This window comes from Oncorhynchus masou, chromosome 23 (genome assembly GCF_036934945.1).
Source record: "Oncorhynchus masou masou isolate Uvic2021 chromosome 23, UVic_Omas_1.1, whole genome shotgun sequence".
Lineage (NCBI taxonomy): Eukaryota > Metazoa > Chordata > Actinopteri > Salmoniformes > Salmonidae > Oncorhynchus > Oncorhynchus masou.
In genome coordinates, this window is record NC_088234.1 from 12,470,099 (window position 1) to 12,492,598 (window position 22,500).

A 22,500-nucleotide genomic window follows, 5' to 3' on the forward strand; every position below is an offset into this window, starting at 1 on the left:
ATCATTCATGATGTGTTCCCCTTTCCAAAAAGACTGCCCTGCCCTGTCTGGCATCTAACAACTCAACCCATTTCCCTCCAATTAAAGGCATGTAGGTACGCATGCTATTGGATACATAAAAGGCTTTTGAGGTCACCTTTTGTGCCAGAGCTTGTATCTGTAGATAGATAGCCAGCCAAAGCTTTAGAGCGTCTAACAAGATATGAGGCATGCAGGTTAGTGAAAGGATAGGTTACAGTGAGACACGTAGCTACACATCTCCTTTGATGGACCTAAAAGGCTTGGATGAATTCATCTGAGGTCTCCTCACCCATCACGTGTGTCCATCTTCGGAAGCTTACCTCTTAAGGATGCGCAGCTTTTATTTCACAATTTTCGCCTAAAATGACATAGCCAAACCTAACTGCCTATAGCTCAGGACCTGAAGCAAGGATTATGCATATTCTTGATACCATTTGAAAGGAAACACTTTGAAGTTGGTGGAAATGTGAAATGAATGTAGGAGAATATAACACATTAGATCTGGTAAAAGATAATACAAGATCATTTGTATTTGTTTTGTACCATCTGTGAAGTGCAAGAGAAAGGCCATAATGTATTATTCGGGCCCATGCACAATTTAGATTTTGGCCACTAGATGGCAGAAGTGTGTGTGTGTGCAACGTTTTAGACTGATCCAATGTACCATTGCATTTCGGTTAAAATGTTGTATAAAGACTGCCCAAATGTGCCTAATTGGTTTATTAACTTTTCATGTTCATACCTGTGCACTTTCCTCAAACAATAGCATGCTATTATTTCACTGTAATAGCTACTGTAAATTTGACAGTGCAGTTAGATTAACAAGAATTTAACCTTTCTGCCAATATCAAATAAGTCTCTGTCCTGGGAAATGTTCTTGTTACTCACAACCTCATGCTAATCGCATTAGCCTACTTTAACTCAACCGTCCCGTGGGGGACCCACCGATCCTGTAGAGATTTTAAAGGCCCAGTGCAGTGAGAATACAGTTTTTCCTGTGTGTGTTGTATCATAATGTACAACCACTGAGGAAACTACTAACACTGTCAAAGTGTTTAACTTCTTGCGTCGAGCAATTCTATTTATAGCCTCAAGCTCATTAGCATAACGCAACGTTAACTATTCATGAAAATCGCAAATTAAATGAAATAAATATATTTGCTCTCAAGCTTACACTTTTGTTAACAACACTGTCATCTCAGATTTTCAAAATATGCTTTTCAACCATAGCTATACAAGCATTTGTGTAAGAGTGTTGATAGCTAGCATTGCTATAAGCCTAGAATTCAGCCAGCAACATTTTCACAAAAACAAGTAAATCATTCAAATAAAATCATTTACGTTTGAAGAACTTCAGATGTTTTCAATGAGGAGACTCTCAGTTAGATAGCAAATGTTCAGTTTTTCAAAAAAATATTATTTGTGTAGGACAAATCGCTCCGTTTTGTTCACGTTTGGCTATGAAAAAAACCTGTATCCAGTTATAGCCTCAAGCTCATTAGCATAACGTAACGTTAACTATTTATGAAAATCACAAATGAAATGAAATGAATGTGCTAGCTCTCAAGCTTAGCCTTTTCTTAACAACACTGTCATCTCAGATTTTCAAAATATGCTTTTGAACCATAGCAAAACAAGCATTTGTGTAAGAGTATTGATAGCGAGCGTAGCAATTAGCGTAGCATTTAGCGAGCAACATTTGCACAAAAACCAGAAAAGGATTCAAATAAAATAATTTACCTTTGAAGAACTTCGGATGTTTTCAATGAGGAGACTCTCAGTTACATAGCAAATGTTCAGTTTTTCCTGAAAGATTCTTTGTGTAGGAGAAATCGCTCCGTTTTGTACATCACGTTTGGGTACCAAAAAAAAAACGAAAATTCAGTCATCAAAACGGCGAACTGTTTTCCAAATTAACTCCATAATATCGACTGAAACACGGCAAACGCTGTTTAGAATCAATCCTCAATGTTTTTCACATATCTCTTCATTGATATATGTTCGTGGTAGTCTCCTTTCTCCGGTGAATCGCTTGGAAAAAGACGTGCAGTTGAAGATGACGCACCAATTTCGACGGAGGACACCGGGCGGACACCTGGCAAATGTAGTCTCTTATGGTCAATCTTCCAATGATATGCCCACAAATACGTCACAATGCTGCAGACACCTTGGGGAAACGATAGATCGGGCAGGCTCATTCACACATTCACAGCCATATAAGGAGACAATGAAAAACAGACCTCAAAAATCCTACTCATTTCCGGGTTGAAGTTTCATCTTGGTTTTGCCTGTAGCATCTGTTCTGGGGCACTCACAGACAATATCTTTGCAGTTCTGGAAACGTCAGAGTGTTTTCTTTCCAAAGCTATCAATTATATGCATAGTCAAGCATCTTTTTGTGACAAAATATTGCGCTTAAAACGGGCACGTCTTTTTATCCAAAAATGAAATAGCGCCCCCATAGATGTAACAGGTTAAAACAATTACCAGTGTTATTTACCAATAGTTTCTAGTTGAATAAATATATAGATCTAGATATAATTAGATTATTACATGTAACATGATTATTAGATGTAATCTAGAACCTTCTAATTAGCAGGCTTTCATGGTGACATCACCACCCACTAAGCGCAGCCTTCAATTCAACGTCTATTTCACGTTGGTTCAACGTAGTTTCATTGAAATGACATGGAAGCAACATCGATTCAACCAGTGTGTGCCCAGTGGGCGTGTGGTAAATTGGTTAATAGACCAATAACAAAGTGAGTTCCAAACCACTCTGCCAATAACAGATAGTTTTCAGTTTTCCCCTCCCTATTCAGACCTCTCCCAGACAGTCCAAGCAAGCAAAATTATTGCTTGGTATTTTATTAGGATCCCCATTGGCTGTTGCAAAAGTAGCAGCTACACTTCCTGGGGTTCACACAAAACATGAAACATAATACAGAATGACATAATACAGAACATCATTAGACAAGAACAGCTCAAGGACAGAACTAAATAGAAATAGTTGAAATAGTTTTCCTAAAAAGCTTGTCCATTTTAATGAACATTTATTACAGTAAGGTACTTCATTGTTTTCCAGAAATGATATAATATTCATATAAAAATGGCCTTTAATCAAAATAAGAAGAACTCGAGCACACACACTGTTTACTCTTTATTAAGTGGAGCTTTGCTTTTTAATAACCCTTCTCTGTCACTCTCAAGTAGTGCACTGTGTAGTGAATAGGGTACCATTTGGAACACATCCTAGGGGGAGCAGTGTGTTGAGGAGACTGAGGAGAACCAGGACAGTGAAACACATCCTAGGGGGAGCAGTGTGTTGAGGAGACTGAGGAGAACCAGGACAGTGGAACACATCCTAGGGGGAGCATTGTGTTGAGGAGACTGAGGAGAACCAGGACAGTGGAACACATCCTAGGGGGAGCAGTGTGTTGAGGAGACTGAGGAGAACCAGGACAGTGAAACACATCCTTGGTGTAAGGAGGAGCAGTGTGTTGAGGAGACTGAGGAGCACCAGGACAGTGAAACACATCCTAGGGGGAGCAGTGTGTTGAGGAGACTGAGGAGAACCAGGGCAGTGAAACAAATCCTTGGTGTATGGAGGAGCAGTGTGTTGAGGAGACTGAGGAGCACCAGGACAGTGGAACACATCCTTGGTGTAAGGAGGAGCAGTGTGTTGAGGAGACTGAGGAGCACCAGGACAGTGAAACACATCCTAGGGGGAGCAGTGTGTTGAGGAGACTGAGGAGAACCAGGGCAGTGAAACACATCCTTGGTGTAAGGAGGAGCAGTGTGTTGAGGAGAGAGGAGACTGAAGAGAACCAGGGCAGTGGGGGAGTCCCACGCTATGGGCCTACACACATACGCACGCACACACACACACACACACACACACACACACACACACACACACACACACACACACCCACACACATACCTGGGAGTTGATTCGACAAACACCAGTGGAGTACAGGAATCTCATGGCAACCTAAACACAGCTGGACTGGGCCGACCCCCCCCGCACACACATGCTCACAAGGACACACACACGGACACATAAAACAAAACAAAAAATGTAACCTTTATTTATAGAGGCTTTACTCATTGAGATTTTTTTTTCACATACAATACAACAAAAAACTTTTATGTAAAAAAAAACACAAAAATCTTGACCAATGACTTGAGTTGGAAATAATGAGTTGGATAGAAATAAACATGTGTTTTATTGTCAGATACATCAGATAGGTGTAGGTGTAGTGATAGGTGTAGTGGTAGGTGTAGTGATAGGTGTAGTGCTAGGTGCAGTGATAGGTGCAGTGATAGGTGCGGTGATAGGTGCGGTGATAGGTGCAGTGATAGGTGCAGTGATAGGTGTAGTGATAGGTGTAGTGATAGGTGTAGTGATAGGTGTAGTGATAGGTGTAGTGGAGGTGTAGTGATAGGTGTAGTGATAGGTGTAGTGGAGGTGCAGTGATAGGTGTAGTGGAGGTGTAGTGATAGGTGTAGTGGAGGTGCAGTGATAGGTGTAGTGATAGGTGTAGTGGAGGTGTAGTGATAGGTGCAGTGATAGGTGTAGTGGAGGTGCAGTGATAGGTGTAGTGATAGGTGTAGTGGAGGTGTAGTGATAGGTGTAGTGGAGGTGCAGTGATAGGTGTAGTGGAGGTGTAGTGATAGGTGTAGTGGAGGTGCAGTGATAGATGTAGTGATAGGTGTAGTGGAGGTGCTTTGCTGCAGGAGGGACTGTTGCACTTCACAAAATGGATGGCATCATGAGGTGAGAAAATTATATGGATATATTGAAGCAACATCTCAAGACATCAGTCAGGAAGTTAAAGCTTGGTCATAAATGGGTCTTCCAAATGGACAATGACCCCAAGCATACTTCCAAAGTTGTGGCAAAATGGCTTAAGGACAACAAAGTCAAGGTATTGGAGTGGCCATCACAAAGCCCTGACCTCAATCTATAGAACGTTTGTGGGCAGAACTGAAAAAGCTTGTGCGAGCAAGGAGGCCTACAAACCTGACTCAGTTACACCAGCTCTGTCAGGAAGAATGGGTCAGAATTCACCCAACTTATTGTGGGAAGCTTGTGGAAGGCTACCCAAAACTTTTGACCCGAGTTAAAAAATATAAAGGCAATGCTGCCAAATACTAATTGAGTGTATGTAAACTTCTGACCCACTGGGAATGTGATGAAAGAAAAAAAGCTGAAATAAATAATTATCTCTACTATTATTCTGACGTTTCACATTCTTAAAATAAAGTGGTGATCCTAACTGACCTAAGACAGGGAATTTGTACTAGGATTAAATGTCAGGAATTGTGACAAACTGAGTTTAAATGTATTTGGCTAAGGTGTATGTAAACTTCTGACCTCAACTGTAACTGTCTAACTGTCTGAGTGTTAAACATCAGTTCAGACATGGGGAAAGAATGAGAGAGTTAAATTATGTCACCGTAGATGCCAGAGTCTAACAAACACCTTTACGGTGACGTCTTATCTAAAACAGACTAAAGGTGTATCCGAGGACTTGGAGAGAAAGAGAGAGAGAGTTAGTGAAGGAGACAGAGAGAGAGGGAGGGAGACTGAGACGGACAATGTGAGAGACACCGAGTGAGAGAGAGAGAGAGAGAGAGAGAGATTGTGAAGGAGAGCGAGAGAGTGTTAGTGAAGGAGAGAGAGAGAGAGAGAGAGAGAGAGAGAGAGAGAGAGATTGTGAAGGAGAGCGAGAGAGTGTTAGTGAAGGAGAGAGAGAGAGAGAGAGAGAGAGAGAGAGAGAGAGAGATTGTGAAGGAGAGCGAGAGAGTGTTAGTGAAGGAGAGAGAGAGAGAGAGAGAGAGAGAGATTGTGAAGGAGAGCGAGAGAGTGTTAGTGAAGGAGAGAGAGAGAGAGAGAGAGAGAGATTGTGAAGGAGAGAGAGAGAGTGTTAGTGAAGGAGAGAGAGAGAGAGAGAGAGAGAGTGTTAGTGAAGGAGAGAGAGAGAGAGGGAAGGGAGACTGAGACGGACAATGTGAGAGACAGCGAGAGAGAGAGAGAGAGAGAGAGAGAGAGAGAGAGAGAGAGAGAGAGAGAGAGAGAGAGAGAGTTGTGAAGGAGAGCGAGAGAGAGAGAGGGAGGGAGACTGAGACGGACAATGTGAGAGACAGCGAGAGAGAGAGAGAGAGAGAGAGAGAGAGAGAGATTGTGAAGGAGAGCGAGAGAGTGTTAGTGAAGGAGAGAGAGAGAGATTGTGAAGGAGAGCGAGAGAGTGTTAGTGAAGAAGAGAGAGAGAGAGAGATTTGTGACCTGTTGCCACGAGAAAAGGGCAGCCAGTGAAGAACAAACACCATTGTAAATACAACCCATATTTATGCTTATTTATTTTATCTTGTGTCCTTTAACCATTTGTATTTTGTTGTCACCGTAGATGTCTTTATTGTTTTGAAACTTCTGTATGTGAAATGTTTACTGTTCATTTTTATTGTTTATTTCACTTTATATATTCAATGTATATATTATCTACCTCACTTGCTTTGGCAATGTTAACACATGTTTCCCATGCCAATAAAGCCCTTGAATTGAATTTAAATTGATTTGAGAGAGATGGACACAACAGAGAGTGGGTGTAAACTAAGACTAGAATGATCACATGTCAGTGTTAGTTTAACCCGCCCCTAACCCATTACTGTTTGTCTGTCACAGAGAGAGTTTTTCTGCCATAGACATCATTAACTGACACACTGGCTCTCTGGCGCCGCCATGTGGTAATGGTTGGCTAGTGCAAGATTGGGTGACACTGGTCGTCGAGAAGGTTGTCTTCTTGCACAAATTCCTTAATCCTTAATCCTTAATCCTTAAAAAAAGCCCTGTTTAGGATGACATATATACACTCTGTGGCTCCCTTTCTCACTGATAGTCTCCCCTTCACGCATACACACAGACACAGACACACTCTCTGTCATACCTCTCTGTCTCTCTCTCTCTGTCTCTGTCTCTCTCTCTCTCTGTTTCTCTCTCTCTCTCTCTGTCTCTGTCTCTCTCTCTCTCTCTCTCTCTCTCTCTCTCTCTCTCTCTCTCTCTCTCTCTCTCTCTCTCTCTCTCTCTCTCTCTCTCTCTCTCTCTCTCTGTCTCTCTCTCTGTCTCTCTCTCTCTCTCGCTCTCTGTCTGTCTCTCTCTCTCTCTGTCTCTCTGTCTCTCTCTCTCTCTCTCTCTCTCTCTCTGTCTCTCTCTCTGTCTCTCTCTCTCTCTCTCTCTCTCTCTCTCTCTCTCTCTCTCTCTCTCTCTCTCTCTCTCTCTCTCTCTCTCTCTCTCTCTCTCTCTCTCTCTGTCTCTCTCTCTCTCTCTCTCTCTCTCTCTCTCTCTCTCTCTCTCTCTCTCTCTCTCTCTCTCTCTCTCTCTCTCTCTCTCTCTGTCTCTCTGTCTCTCTCTCTCTCTCTCTCTCTCTCTCTCTCTCTCTCGCTCTCTCTCTCTCTCTCTCTCTCTCTCTCTCTCTCTCTCTCTCTCTCTCTCTCAATTCAATTCATTTCAAGGGGCTTTATTGGCATGGGAAACATGTGTTAACATTGCCAAAGCAAGTGAGGTAGATAATATACAAAAGTGAAATAAACAATAAAAATTAACAGTAAACATTACACATACAGAAGTTTCAAAACAGTAAAGACATTACAAATGTCATATATATATATATATATATATATATATACACTGTTTTAACAATGTACAAATGGTTAAAATACACAAAAATGAACAGTAAACATTTCACATACAGAAGTTTCAAAACAATAAAGACATCTACGGTGACAACAAAATACAAATGGTTAAAGGACACAAGATAAAATAAATAAGCATAAATATGGGTTGTATTTACAATGGTGTTTGTTCTTCACTGGTTGCCCTTTTCTCGTGGCAACAGGTCACAAATCTTGCTGCTGTGATGGCACACTGTGGAATTTCACCCAGTAGATATGGGAGTTTATCAAAATTGGATTTGTTTTCGAATTCTTTGTGGATCTGTGTAATCTGAGGGAAATATGTATCTCTTATATGGTCATACATTGGGCAGGAGGTTAGGAAGTGTAGCTCAGTTTCCACCTCATTTTGTGGGCAGTGAGCACATAGTCTTTCTTCTCTTGAGAGCTATGTCTGCCTACGGCGGCCTTTCTCAATAGCAAGGCTATGCTCACTGAGTCTGTACATAGTCAAAACTTTCCTTAATTTTGGGTCAGTCACAGTGGTCAGGTATTCTGCCGCTGTGTACTCTCTGTTTAGGGCCAAATAGCATTCTCTCTCTCTCTTTCTCTTACACGCCATCACCCCCCCCCCCCTCCAAAACAAAAGAAAAATGGCCGCCTAGAAATGTGTCTGTCTGAGGATGTTCCTTCCTGGTCAACTCCCTCAGCACATCCAACAGAGAGTGTAATTCAACTCCCTCAGCACATCCAACAGAGAGTGTAATTCAACTCCCTCAGCACATCCAACAGAGAGTGTAATTCAACTCCCTCAGCACATCCAACAGAGAGTGTAATTCAACTCCCTCAGCACATCCAACAGAGAGTGTAATTCAACTCCCTCAGCACATCCAACAGAGAGTGTAATTCAACTCCCTCAGCACATCCAACAGAGAGTGTAATTCAACTCCCTCAGCACATCCAACAGAGAGTGTAATTCAACTCCCTCAGCACATCCAACAGAGAGTGTAATTCAACTCCCTCAGCACATCCAACAGAGAGTGTTATTCATCTCCCTCAGCACATCCAACAGAGAGTGTAATTCAACTCCCTCAGCACATCCAACAGAGAGTGTAATTCAACTCCCTCAGCACATCCAACAGAGAGTGTAATTCAACTCCCTCAGCACATCCAACAGAGAGTGTAATTCAACTCCCTCAGCACATCCAACAGAGAGTGTAATTCAACTCCCTCAGCACATCCAACAGAGAGTGTAATTCAACTCCCTCAGCACATCCAACAGAGAGTGTAATTCAACTCCCTCAGCACATCCAACAGAGAGTGTAATTCAACTCCCTCAGTACGTCCAACAGAGAGTGTAATTCAACTCCCTCAGCACGTCCAACAGAGAGTGTAATTCAACTCCCTCAGCACATCCAACAGAGAGTGTAATTCAACTCCCTCAGCACATCAAACAGAGAGTGTAATTGAAGACTGCTGTTTTGAATTGGAGAGATGATGTCGAATCAATGTGTTTGTGTGTTCAGATGTTTTCCTAAGATTCATATGAGGTTGTAAAATGTATAAATATGTTCAAAGATGAGGAGAGAAAGACGCTGAGATATACACTGAGTGCACAAAACATTAAGAACACCTGCTCTTTCCATGACATGGACTGACCAGGTGAATGCAGGTGAGAGCTATGATCCCTTATTGATGTCACTTGTTAAATCCACTTCAATCAGTGTAGATGAAGGGGAGGAGGCAGGTTAAAGAAAGATATTTAAGCCTTGCGACAATTGAGACATGGATGTGCCATTCAGAGGGTGAAAGGGGCAAGACAAAAGTTTAAAGTGCCTTTGAACGGGGTATGATAGTAGGTGCCAGGCGCACCGGTTTGAGTGTGTCAAGAACTGCAACGCTGCTGGGTTTTTCACCCTCAACAGCTTCCTGTGTGTATCAAGAATGGTCCACCACCCAAGGGACATCCAGCCAATGAGTGAGAGAGTGAGACTCATTTTCCAGCACTATATTTTACATAGTCTAAGTGTTAGTCAGGGTTCCCTCTCCTCCTCCCCAAAGCATTCAGCTTTGACTTTCAAAGGCTTCGAGACTCAATATTTTTAAATAACTTTCTAAGAATTATGTCACCATGTCTGCCTTCTCCTCTTCCCTCTCTCCAGGGGCGTCCAGGGGCATTGGGGCCAGTAGGACCCGGTGGACCAGAGGGGTTCCCAGGCGACCAAGGGCCTTTAGGGCAAAAAGGAGAGAAGGGCCACTTCGGACGCATGGGCCCCTCTGGGCTGAAAGGAGACAAGGGGCCCATGGGCGTACCAGGGTTCCCAGGAAACGATGGAGTCCCAGTGAGTATTGTAGCACTCACACACACACACACACACACACACACACACACACACACACACACACACACACACACACACACACACACACACACACACACACCCTAACTGTTTCTCTCTCGCTCCAGGGTCACCCAGGTCAGGACGGTGGCAGGGGTCTACCAGGGTTTGATGGATGTAACGGTACCCAGGGAGACCCAGGTCCCAGAGCTGTAGATGGAGGAATACCTGGAGCTTCAGGACTCCCTGTGAGTAACCTCTACACTGTCTATTATCTACTATTATCATCATTGTAGATGTAGGGTGTAGTGTTCGAGAGATAACCAGCATGTTATTATGCACACCTGGTGAAAAGGGTACGCACGTGCTCAGTGTGTGACATTGGAAATATGTATCTGATTGGATGCGCATAGTTTTATTGGCAGGCCCTCGTTGGTTGTTGGCCCAGGTATTCAGGTTCCTTTGAGAGGGTGCAGATGGACTTAGCATGAACCAGCTATGTTGTATCTGCTGTCATGTTGGAAATAAAGCTCTTCATGATTTTAATGCTGTATACTGTCGAGTTTCTATTTACAATAACTAAAAATAACCCGCTTCCTTTAACCGGGAGCAACATTGGGGGTCCTCTGTAGAGCATTGAACTTGCGACACCAGGATAGTGGGTTTGAATCCTGGGACTAACCTACTTAATATGTACAGTGCCTTGCGAAAGTATTCGGCTCCCTTGAACTTTGCGACCTTTTGCCACATTTCAGGCTTCAAACATAAAGATATAAAACTGTATTTTTTTGTAAAGAATCAACAACAAGTGGGACACAATCATGAAGTGGAACGACATTTATTGGATATTTCAAACTTTTTTAACAAATCAAAAACTGAAAAATTGGGCGTGCAAAATTATTCAGCCCCTTTACTTTCAGTGCAGCAAACTCTCTCCAGAAGTTCAGTGAGGATCTCTGAATGATCCAATGTTAACCTAAATAACTAATGATGATAAATACAATCCACCTGTGTGTAATCATGTCTCCGTATAAATGCACCTGCACTGTGATAGTCTCAGTCACACCAGGCAGGTCCGAGATACTGTTGTGAAGAAGTTTAAAGCCGGATTTGGATACAAAAATATTTCCCAAGCTTTAAACATCCCAAGGAGCACTGTGCAAGCGATAATATTGAAATGGAAGGAGTATCAGACCACTGCAAATCTACCAAGACCTGGCCGTCCCTCTAAACTTTCAGCTCATACAAGGAGAAGACTGATCAGAGATGCAGCCAAGAGGCCCATGATCACTCTGGATGAACGGAAGAGATCTACAGCTGAGGTGGGAGACAACAATCAGTCGTATATTGCACAAATCTGGCCTTTATGGAAGAGTGGCAAGAAGAAAGCCATTTCTTAAAGATATCCATAAAAAGTTTTGTTTAAATTTTGCCACAAGCCACCTGGGAGACACACCAAACATGTGGAAGAAGGTGCTCTGGTCAGATGAATCCAAAATTGAACTTTTTGGCAACAATGCAAAATGTTATGTTTGGCGTAAAAGCAACACAGCACATCACCCTGAACACACCATACCCACTGTCAAACATGGTGGTGGCAGCATCATGGTTTGGGCCTGCTTTTCTTCAGCAGGGACAGGGGAGATGGTTAAAATTGATGGGAAGATGGATGGAGCCAAATACAGGACCATTCTGGAAGAAAACCTGATGGAGTCTGCAAAAGACCTGAGACTGGGACGGAGATTTGTCTTCCAACAAGACAATGATCCAAAACATAAAGCAAAATCTACAATGGAATGGTTCAAAAATAAACATATCCAGGTGTTAGAATGGCCAAGTCAAAGTCCAGACCTGAATCCAATCGAGAATCTGTGGAAAGAACTGAAAACTGCTGTTCACAAATGTTCTCCATCCAACCTCACTGAGCTCAAGCTGTTTTGCAAGGAGGAATGGGAAAAAATTTCAGTCTCTCGATGTGCAAAACTGATAGAGACATACCCCAAGCAACTTACAGCTGTAATCGCAGCAAAAGGTGGCGCTACAAAGTATTCACTTAAGGGGGCTGAATAATTTTGCACGCCCAATTTTTCAGTTTTTGATTTGTTAAAAAAAGTTTGAAATATCCAATAAATGTCGTTCCACTTCATGATTGTGTCCCACTTGTTGTTGATTCTTCACAAAAAAATACAGTTTTATATCTTTATGTTTGAAGCCTGAAATGTGGCAAAAGGTCACAAAGTTCAAGGGGGCCGAATAATTTCGCAAGGCACTGTATATTCGATAATATATCCGTTGAGGTAATTGGTTTCTCATAAGAAGCGATTGGAAAAATGGCTACCTCAGTATTTTACGCGAGATTTTCTCCGGGAGACACCATGTGACCACTCGCTAAATATGGTCCCTTGCAGCTATTCTCCAATGGAAATGCCTAAAAAGATGTCACAATGCTGTAGACACCTTGGGGAATGTGTGGAAAACGTAAGCTCATTCGTAGCTCATTCACAGCCATATAAGGAGTCATTGGCATGAGGCGGTTTCAAAAAATGCGGCACTTCCTGATTGGATTTTTATCTGGGTTTCGCCTGTAACATCAGTTCTGTGGCACTCACAGACAATATCTTTGCAGTTTTGGAAACATCAGAGTGATTTCTTTCCAAAGCTGTCAATTATATGCATAGTCGAGCATCTTTTCGTGACAAAATATCTTGTTTAAAACGGGAACGTTTTTCATCCAAAAATGTTAATAGCGCCCCCTAATGCATAACTGGTTAAAGTATGGGGATTCTAGTGGGGGGTGAATATCGTAGTTAGTACACAGGAGGATATTTTTCTCTTTTGAGATAATTTCCTTTTACATTTCTAGCCAAATGTAAAATGTTCCTGTTTTGATTAATTTAATAGAGTGAGTTAGGTGTGCACTATACCAAATTAGCATACCGCCTGAGTTTCTTCCCTGTGTCACACCAATCTCGCTCTCTGTCTCTCTCTCTCTCAGGGGCCTAAGGGTCCTAAAGGGCAGAAGGGAGAAGCTGTATATGTTGGAACCAGAGGGGTAACGTATACACACACACACACACACACACACACACACACACACACAGAAGAATGTTATAAGGAAAAGTTTGACTTCCATGCCTCTCCCCCTCCTTTCCTGTTGTCCTATCCTGGAGATTGTTTAGAGGAAGGGGGATAATGTTGTTGCTATGACATCATCCTGTGCCATCCATTGAGGTCGGTCTGACCTGAAACACCCTCCCTGCCTCCCTCGTCTCCTCCCTCACTCCCCTAAATCTACATGTATGTTTATAATGAAGTTGTTTAACTCACAGTTGGTCTTGTCTCCTGACAGGGAGCTCCTGGTTTGCCTGGACTGGACGGTGTACCTGTAAGGCAACTAATTCCTAGACATCAATATACTATATTTCATGATGTATATGTGGTGTAATTGATGACTTGGTGTGTTCCTGACCCAGTTCTAAAGGGTTCTATGTGTTCTGTGTTCCTGACCGGGTTCTATGTGTTCTGTGTTCCTGACCGGGTTCTATGTGTTCTGTGTTCCTTACCCAGTTCTATGTGTTCTGTGTTCCGGACTCGGTTCTATGTGTTCTGTGTTCCTGACCCGGTTCTATGCGTTCTGTTTCTCTTCTCAGGGTCCTGGAGGTCCTGATGGAAGGGCTGGTGACATCGGCCCCAGTGGTCCTGATGGATTCCTTGTATGTGCACACACAAACACACACATAGACAGATACACACACAGAACCACACACATAGACAGATACACACCCAGAACCACACACATAGACAGATACACACCCAGAACCACACAAACACACACATAGACAGATACACACACAGAACCACACAAACACACACATAGACAGATACACACACAGAACCACACACATAGACAGATACACACCCAGAACCACACAAACACACACACACACACACACACACACACACACACACACACACACACACACACACACACATAGACAGATACACACACAGAACCACACACACACGCACACACACACACACACACACACACACACACACACACACACACACATAGACAGAAACACACACACACACACACACACACACATAGACAGATACACACACAGAACCTCCCTCCCACACACACACACACATAGACAGAAACACACACACACACACACACACATAGACAGATACACACACAGAACCACACACACACACACACACATAGACAGATACACACACAGAACCACACACACACACACACAAACATACACACACACACACACACATAGACAGATACACACACAGACAGATACACACACAGAACCACACACACACAGACAGATACACACACACACACACACACACACACACACACACACATAGACAGATACACACACACACAGATACACACACAGAACCTCCCCCCCACACACACACACACATAGACAGAAACACACACAAACACACACACACACAGAACCACACACAGAACCACACACACACACACACAGAACCACACACACACACACAGACAGATACACACACACACAAACACACACACACACACACATAGACGCACACACACACACAGAACCACACCCACAGACAGACAGACAGACAGACAGACAGACCTGTCTATTCTACAGAAGCTACTTTTTCCAAAGCAGTGTCATGACAACCATCACATTACACCAAATGTTGGTCATGTTTAATCTAGACATTAATTAATATGACTAAAGCTAGTGACTTGGGGGAACATACTTGTCTTATTGTCTGTTGATTCATGACTGACTGACTTCCTGTATTTGTGTTTTGTTCTTCTCCAGGGTAATCCAGGTCCCCCCGGTCCCCCTGGTCCTGTAGTAAGTACTGGACAACACTAGACACTTGACCTCTGACCTGAGAGTACTGGACAACACTAGACAGCTGACCTCTGACCTCAGTGTAATAACAACACCAAACAGATAGGGGGCAGTGTGTGCTCTGAAGTACTGGAAGCCGTTTGTGTAATGTTGCTTTTGTTGTTAATTAATGTAGATTGCTTATTATATGGCTAATTCTAGGATTATTGTATAGTAAAAGCATTAGCTGACACACACCCACAAATATTTGTAGAGGTACTGACTAATGAAAAGCAAAGTGCCTTCGGAAAGTATTCAGACCCCTTGACTTTTTCCACATTTTATTACATTACAATTATTTAAAAAAATGTTTTAATAATAATCTGATTTATCCCATAATGACAAAGCCAAAAAAAGAGTTTTAGAAATTGTTGCTAATTTATAAAAACAAAAACTGAAATATCACATTTACATAAGTATTCAGACCCTTTACTCAGTACTTTGTTGAAGCACCTTTGGCAGCGATTACAGCATCAAGTCTCCTTGGATATGAGTTTGGCACACCTGTTTTTAGGGAGTTTCTCCCATTCTTCTCTGCATATCCTCTTAAGCTCTGTTGGATGGGGAGCATTGCTGCACAGCTATTTTCAGGTTTGATTGGTTTTAAGTCTGGGCTCTGGCTGGGCCACTCAAGGACATTCAGAGAGTTGTCCCGAAGCCACTCCTGCTTTGTCTTAGCTGTGTGCTTAGGTCATTATCCTTCTGGAGCAGGTTTTCATCAAGGATCTCTCTGTACGTTGCTATGTTCATCTTTGCCTCGATTCTGACTAGTCTCCCAGTCCCTGCCGCTGAAAAACATCCCCACAGCATGATGCTGCCACCACCATGCTTCACCGTAGGGAGGGTGCCAGGTTTCCTCCTGATGTGACGCCTGGCATTCAGGCCAAAGAGTTCAAACTTGGTTTCATCAGACTGGTGAATTTTGTTTCTCATGGTCTGAGAGACTTTAGGTGCCTTTTGGCAAACTCCAAGCGAGCTGTTATGTGCCTTTTACTGAGGAGTGGCTTCCGTCTGGCCACTCTACCATAAAGGCCTGATTGGTGGAGTGCTGCAGAGATGATTGTCCTTCTGGAAGGTTCTCTCATCTCAACAGAGGAAATCTAGTGCTCTATCAGAGTGACCATCGGGTTCTTGGTGACCTCCCTGACCAAGGCCCTTCTCCCCCGATTGCTCAGTTTGGCCAGGCGGCCAGCTCTCGGAAGAGTCTTGGTGGTTCCAAACGTCGTCCATTTAAGAATGATCGAGTCCACTGTGTTCTTGGGAACCTTCAATGCTGCCGAAATGTTTTGGCAGCCTACCCCAGATCTGTGTCATGACACAATCCTGTCTCTGAGCTCTATGGACAATTGCTTCGACCTCATTGCTTGGTTTTTGCTCTGTCATGCTCCGTCAACTGTGGGACCTTACACTGTATATACAGGTGTGTTCCTTTCCAAGTCATGCCCAATAAATTGAATTTACCACAGGTGGACTCCAATCAAGTTGTAGAAACATCTCAAGGATGATCAATGGAAACAGGATGCACCAGAGCTCAATTTTGAGTGTCATAGCAAAGGGTTTGAATACTTATGTAAATAAAGTAATTCTGTCTATTATTTTTAATACATTTGCAAAAATGTCTAAAAATCTGTTTTGACTTTGTCATTATGGTGTATTGTGTGTAGATTGCTGAGGAAAAATGAGACTGTAACGTAACCAAATGTGTAAAAAGTCAAGGGGTCTGAATGCTTTCCGAAGGCTCTGTACAGTATGCTCTGTACAGTATGCTCTAAACAACGTTGGTTATTAGGCTTAATTCAATTGTAAAGGGCGCAACTTTTCCTTTCTGCCCATCTTCCGAAAACATCTTAAACCCTTTCTCTTCAAACAGTATCTTAAATCATCCTCCTCCTCACCTCGACCCCCCCCCCCACACACACACACACATAATATATATATGTATGTACTCTCAACCAACCAGCACTATCACTTCAATCAATCAATCAATCAAATGTATTTATAAAGCCCTTTTTACATCAGCTGATGGCACAAAGTGCTGTACAGAAATCCAGCCTAAAACCCCACACAGCATGTAGGTATAGAATCACGATGGTTAGGGAAAACTCCCTAGAAAGGCAGGAACCTAGGAAGAAACCTAGAGAGGAACCAGGCTATGAGGGGTGGCCAGTCCTCTTCTGGCTGTGCCGGGTAGAGATTATAACAGAACATGGCCAAGATGTTCAAATGTTCATAGATGACCAGCAGGGTCAAATAATAATAATCCCAGTGGTTGTAGAGGGTGCAACAGGTCTTCACCTCACTTGACCCCCCCCCCACCCCCACCCTACCCCCCCTTCTAGCTCTGACTCTACTGACAGCCACGTTATTGAGGTAAAATGTACTTTCTATGCCTGTAATATGTGGTTGTCCCACCTAGCTATCTGAAGATGAATGTACTGACTGTAATATGTGGTTGTCCCACCTAGCTATCTGAAGATGAATGTACTGACTGTAATATGTGGTTGTCCCACCTAGCTATCTGAAGATGAATGTACAGACTGTAATATGTGGTTGTCCCACCTAGCTATCTGAAGATGAATGCACTGACTGTAAGCATCTGCGAAATGACTAACATGTAAAAATGTTAAATGCATTTATTTCTTTCCTTTTAGTCTAGGTTTATTGAGATACATGATATGTATTTAGTCCCTATGAGAAAGTTTGGTTTCAGTAGACTTACATTGAGATTGTAGACTTCATACCGTTACACTCGCGCTGTTATAATGCCTGTCCCATGTCGGCCCATGTTTTCCAAATGCAATACCCGCTCTTGTTTTCCAGGGGAGCCCCAGCCTCGGCTTCCGGGGGGAGCCAGGAGCTAAGGTACTCATCGTCACAAGATAACACAAGCCCCCCCCTATTCTACCTAGTTGAATTGGTTTACCTGTTAATTGTTGAGGGCATTTCTGATAGATTGTATGCACCGTTACAACACAACTAGGAGTACCCGCCACCACCCTACGTAACCCTTCTTATCACTGATCACATCGATTGATACAGTCATTTATTCATTATATCACTTTATTACATTTTATCTTCCTATTCAGTCATTCCACTCAACCATAAACACACCTCAGAATGGAAACGTGTAGCTAGATTTAGTCTTTAGAAATATGACATCAGTTGCTTCCCATATGATACCCTGTATAGTGCACCACTTTTGACTATAGCCCTATGGGCCCTGGGAAGAGGTTACCATTTGGAATACAGACATAATTCACGCCTCTGCATCAGTAACCTTTCACCCCTCTGTATCAGTAACCTTTCACCCCTCTGTATCAGTAACCTTTCACCCCTCTGTATCAGTAACCTTTCACCCCTCTGTGTCAGTAACCTTTCACCCCTCTGCATCAGTAACCTTTCACCCCTCTGTATCAGTAACCTTTCACCCCTCTGTATCAGTAACCTTTCACCCCTCTGTATCAGTAACCTTTCACCCCTCTGTATCAGTAACCTTTCACCCCTCTGTATCAGTAACCTTTCACCCCTCTGTATCAGTAACCTTTCACCCCTCTGAATCAGTAACCTTTCACCCCTCTGAATCAGTAACCTTTCACACCTCTGTATCAGTAACCTTTCACCCCTCTGTGTCAGTAACCTTTCACCCCTCTGCATCAGTAACCTTTCACCCCTCTGTATCAGTAACCTTTCACCCCTCTGTATCAGTAACCTTTCACCCCTCTGTATCAGTAACCTTTCACCCCTCTGAATCAGTAACCTTTCACACCTCTGTATCAGTAACCTTTCACCCCTCTGTATCAGTAACCTTTCACCCCTCTGTATCAGTAACCTTTCACCCCTCTGAATCAGTAACCTTTCACCCCTCTGAATCAGTAACCTTTCACCCCTCTGTATCAGTAACCTTTCACCCCTCTGAATCAGTAACCTTTCACCCCTCTGAATCAGTAACCTTTCACCCCTCTGTATCAGTAACCTTTCACCCCTCTGTATCAGTAACCTTTCACCCCTCTGTATCAGTAACCTTTCACCCCTCTGTGTCAGTAACCTTTCACCCCTCTGTATCAGTAACCTTTCACCCCTCTGTATCAGTAACCTTTCACCCCTCTGTATCAGTAACCTTTCACCCCTCTGTATCAGTAACCTTTCACCCCTCTGTATCAGTAACCTTTCACCCCTCTGTGTCAGTAACCTTTCACCCCTCTGTATCAGTAACCTTTCACCCCTCTGTATCAGTAACCTTTCACCCCTCTGTATCAGTAACCTTTCACCCCTCTGAATCAGTAACCTTTCACCCCTCTGTATCAGTAACCTTTCACCCCTCTGTATCAGTAACCTTTCACCCCTCTGTATCAGTAACCTTTCACCCCTCTGTATCAGTAACCTTTCACCCCTCTGTATCAGTAACCTTTCACCCCTCTGTATCAGTAACCTTTCACCCTCTGTATCAGTAACCTTTCACCCCTCTGTATCAGTAACCTTTCACCCTCTGTATCAGTAACCTTTCACCCTCTGTATCAGTAACCTTTCACCCCTCTGTATCAGTAACCTTTCACCCCTCTGTATCAGTAACCTTTCACCCCTCTGTATCAGTAACCTTTCACCCCTCTGTATCAGTAACCTTTCACCCCTCTGTATCAGTAACCTTTCACCCCTCTGTATCAGTAACCTTTCACCCCTCTGTATCAGTAACCTTTCACCCCTCTGTATCAGTAACCTTTCACCCCTCTGTATCAGTAACCTTTCACACTCCAAATCAAACTAAAGACAGCAGGCTTATGGTTTTCTAGCTGTGTACTGTGTGTGTGTGTGTGTGTGTGTGTGTGTGTGTGTGTGTGTGTGTGTGTGTGTGTGTGTGTGTGTGTGTGTGTGTGTGTGTGTGTGTGTGTGTGTGTGTGTGTGTGTGTGTGTGTGTGTGTGTGGTTGTGTGGTTGAAATGCATGGTTGTGGTTGTCTGTCTGACCTCTGTGTGCATGTCATCTATCTTGGTGATGGTTTGACACATCCTCTTCACCTCTATTCAACCCCCTTCCATCTCTCCCCACCTTTCTCCAATGAAACAGAACATCTACCCCCCCACCCTTCCTCCACCCCTCCTTCCATCTCTCCTAAACTCCTCCCTCATCCCCCTCTTCTCTTTAGTTTTTCCACTGACACGTCTACCTCAAAATTTCACCAGTATCAGTGGAGGTTGGTGGGTGGAGATATAGGAGGATGCCTGGAATGGAATAAATGGAATGGTATCACTATCATGTGTTATATAATACAGTTGAAGTCGGAAGTTTACATACACTTAGGTTGGAGTCATTAAAACTAGTTTACATACACTTAGGTTGGAGTCATTAAAACTAGTTTACATACACTTAGGTTGGAGTCATTAAAACTAGTCTACATACACTTAGGTTGGAGTCATTAAAACTCGTTTTTCAACCACTCCACAAATTTCTTGTTAAACAAGCTATAGTTCTGGGAAGTTTAAATGTATTCGGCTAAGTTGTTTGTAAACTTCCGACTTCAACTGTAAGTACCGTTCAGTTCACTCCATTTCAGTCATTATTAGGAGCTATCCTCCCCTCACTAGCCCCCTCTGGTTTGTTCCGTCTCAATTATTAAAATATCACCTTGTCTTGAATGGTGTGCAGTTTACCCCTGGTGTGTTTATTATTGCATGACAGTGCTGCCACTGGGACGACTGGAGCCCTATGGAGGCGGCCATTTTGTTTCTTATTCTGAAACTGATCTCGTATCAAATCTGATTTTAAAATTATCGAGATCTAAAATGTTATTGGATGGAGTACAGTTGCCATGTACCATTACAAAAACAACATGTTTCCTTACTGTTGGATGGCAGCTCAGAGACTATTCTAGTACTTTCCATCACACCCATAATTTGACCTATGTGTTGTCTGTAATGAGACGACCTTTAATTGGTCAAAACAGACACTTACATGTAGCATATCTATAACATTACCAACTAATAATATTCCTACTATATTGTATAATATTCCCCCAGTAAAATGCACTGCATTATATATTTCAAACCATATAATCTCTAAACTGTCATGTGGGTGGGCAGGCATGTCGTGGTCTGTGATTGGTGCTGGAATCACTTCCTCCAACTTCCTGTGTGGCTTTATTTCCCTTTATTTCCCTTAGGAAGAAAGATAATGTAGCCCAGAGCTCTCTCTCTGTTTCTCTCTGTTTCTATCTCTGTCTTTCACTCCTTTCTCTCTCTGTCTTTCACTCCTTTCTCTCTCTGTCTTTCACTCCTTTCTCTCTCTGTCTTTCACTCCTTTCTCTCGTTCTTCTGACATTCCACCTTCTACTATCTCATCTCCTACACCTCACTCTCTCATCTTCCTCTTTTCCTCCCTGTCTTCTTCTTTTATCACATCTCCTAACACTCTTTTTTTATTTCATTTGTTTCCTATTTCTCCCACATCCCTCTTTCTTCATCCCTCCTTATTCCCCCTCTCTCTCTTTCTCTCTCCACATCCCTCTTTCTTCATCCCTCCTTATTCCCCCTCTCTCTCTTTCTCTCTCCACATCCCTCTTTCTTCATCCCTCCTTATTCCCCCTCTCTCTCTTTCTCTCTCCACATCCCTCTTTCTTCATCCCTCCTTATTCCCCCTCTCTCTCTTTCTCTCTCCACATCCCTCTTTCTTCATCCCTCCTTATTCCCCCTCTCTCTCTTTCTCTCACCACATCCCTCTTTCTTCATCCCTCCTTATTCCCCCCTCTCTCTTTCTCTCTCCACATCACTCTTTCTTCATCCCTCCTTATTCCCCATCTCTCTCTTTCTCTCTCCACATCCCTCTTTCTTCATCCCTCCTTATTCCCCCTCTCTCTCTTTCTCTCTCCACATCCCTCTTTCTTCATCCCTCCTTATTCCCCCTCTCTCTTTCTCTCTCCACATCCCTCTTTCTTCATCCCTCCTTATTCCCCTCTCTCTCTTTCTCTCTCCACATCCCTCTTTCTTCATCCCTCCTTATTCCCCCTCTCTCTCTTTCTCTCTCCACATCCCTCTTTCTTCATCCCTCCTTATTCCCCCTCTCTCTTTCTCTTTCCACATCCCTCTTTCTTCATCCCTCCTTATTCCCCCTCTCTCTCTTTCTCTCTCCACATCTCGCTCTCTCTATCTTTATCCCCCCCCCCCGCCTCTCAACAGTCCAACCTCCTCATCCTCTGGTCTGATTGGCTGATAACGACTGACTGACAAGTGTTCTCCTCTGAATCACCAGGGCAACACGGGGCCACCCGGACCTCGAGGCGTGCCCGGCGACGAGCCGCTAGTAGGCTCATCTATTACCACTATCTACAAAGGAGATAAGGTAACACAGACAGGAGCAGGAGGGGTGGGAGACTGAGGTGGTGTTGGTAATGTTCTCTGGTGAATGTGTCAATGCTGGGCCTGATGTTGACTTGCCTCCATCTGGTCAAACTGATGTCCTTCTGCTTGTGGTGATGCTAATAACCAGCAGCTGTACTGTCAGCTGTGGATGACATAATGAATGGTAGTGATACAGGTATATGTGGATGACATAATGAATGGTAGTGATACA

The 22,500-nt window shown here is 43.2% G+C and overlaps 1 protein-coding gene across 1 annotated transcript in view; it reads left to right on the forward strand.

The window, feature by feature from the left end:
- The window catches only part of LOC135510318 (collagen alpha-6(IV) chain-like), a 229,955-nt gene that overhangs the window by 151,507 nt on the left and 55,948 nt on the right, over positions 1 to 22,500 (forward strand). The window contains 8 exon segments of the mRNA XM_064931155.1: positions 9,858 to 10,037; positions 10,163 to 10,282; positions 13,030 to 13,086; positions 13,384 to 13,419; positions 13,685 to 13,747; positions 14,867 to 14,902; positions 17,762 to 17,803; positions 22,180 to 22,269. Coding sequence (XP_064787227.1) covers positions 9,858 to 10,037; positions 10,163 to 10,282; positions 13,030 to 13,086; positions 13,384 to 13,419; positions 13,685 to 13,747; positions 14,867 to 14,902; positions 17,762 to 17,803; positions 22,180 to 22,269 — 624 coding nt within the window.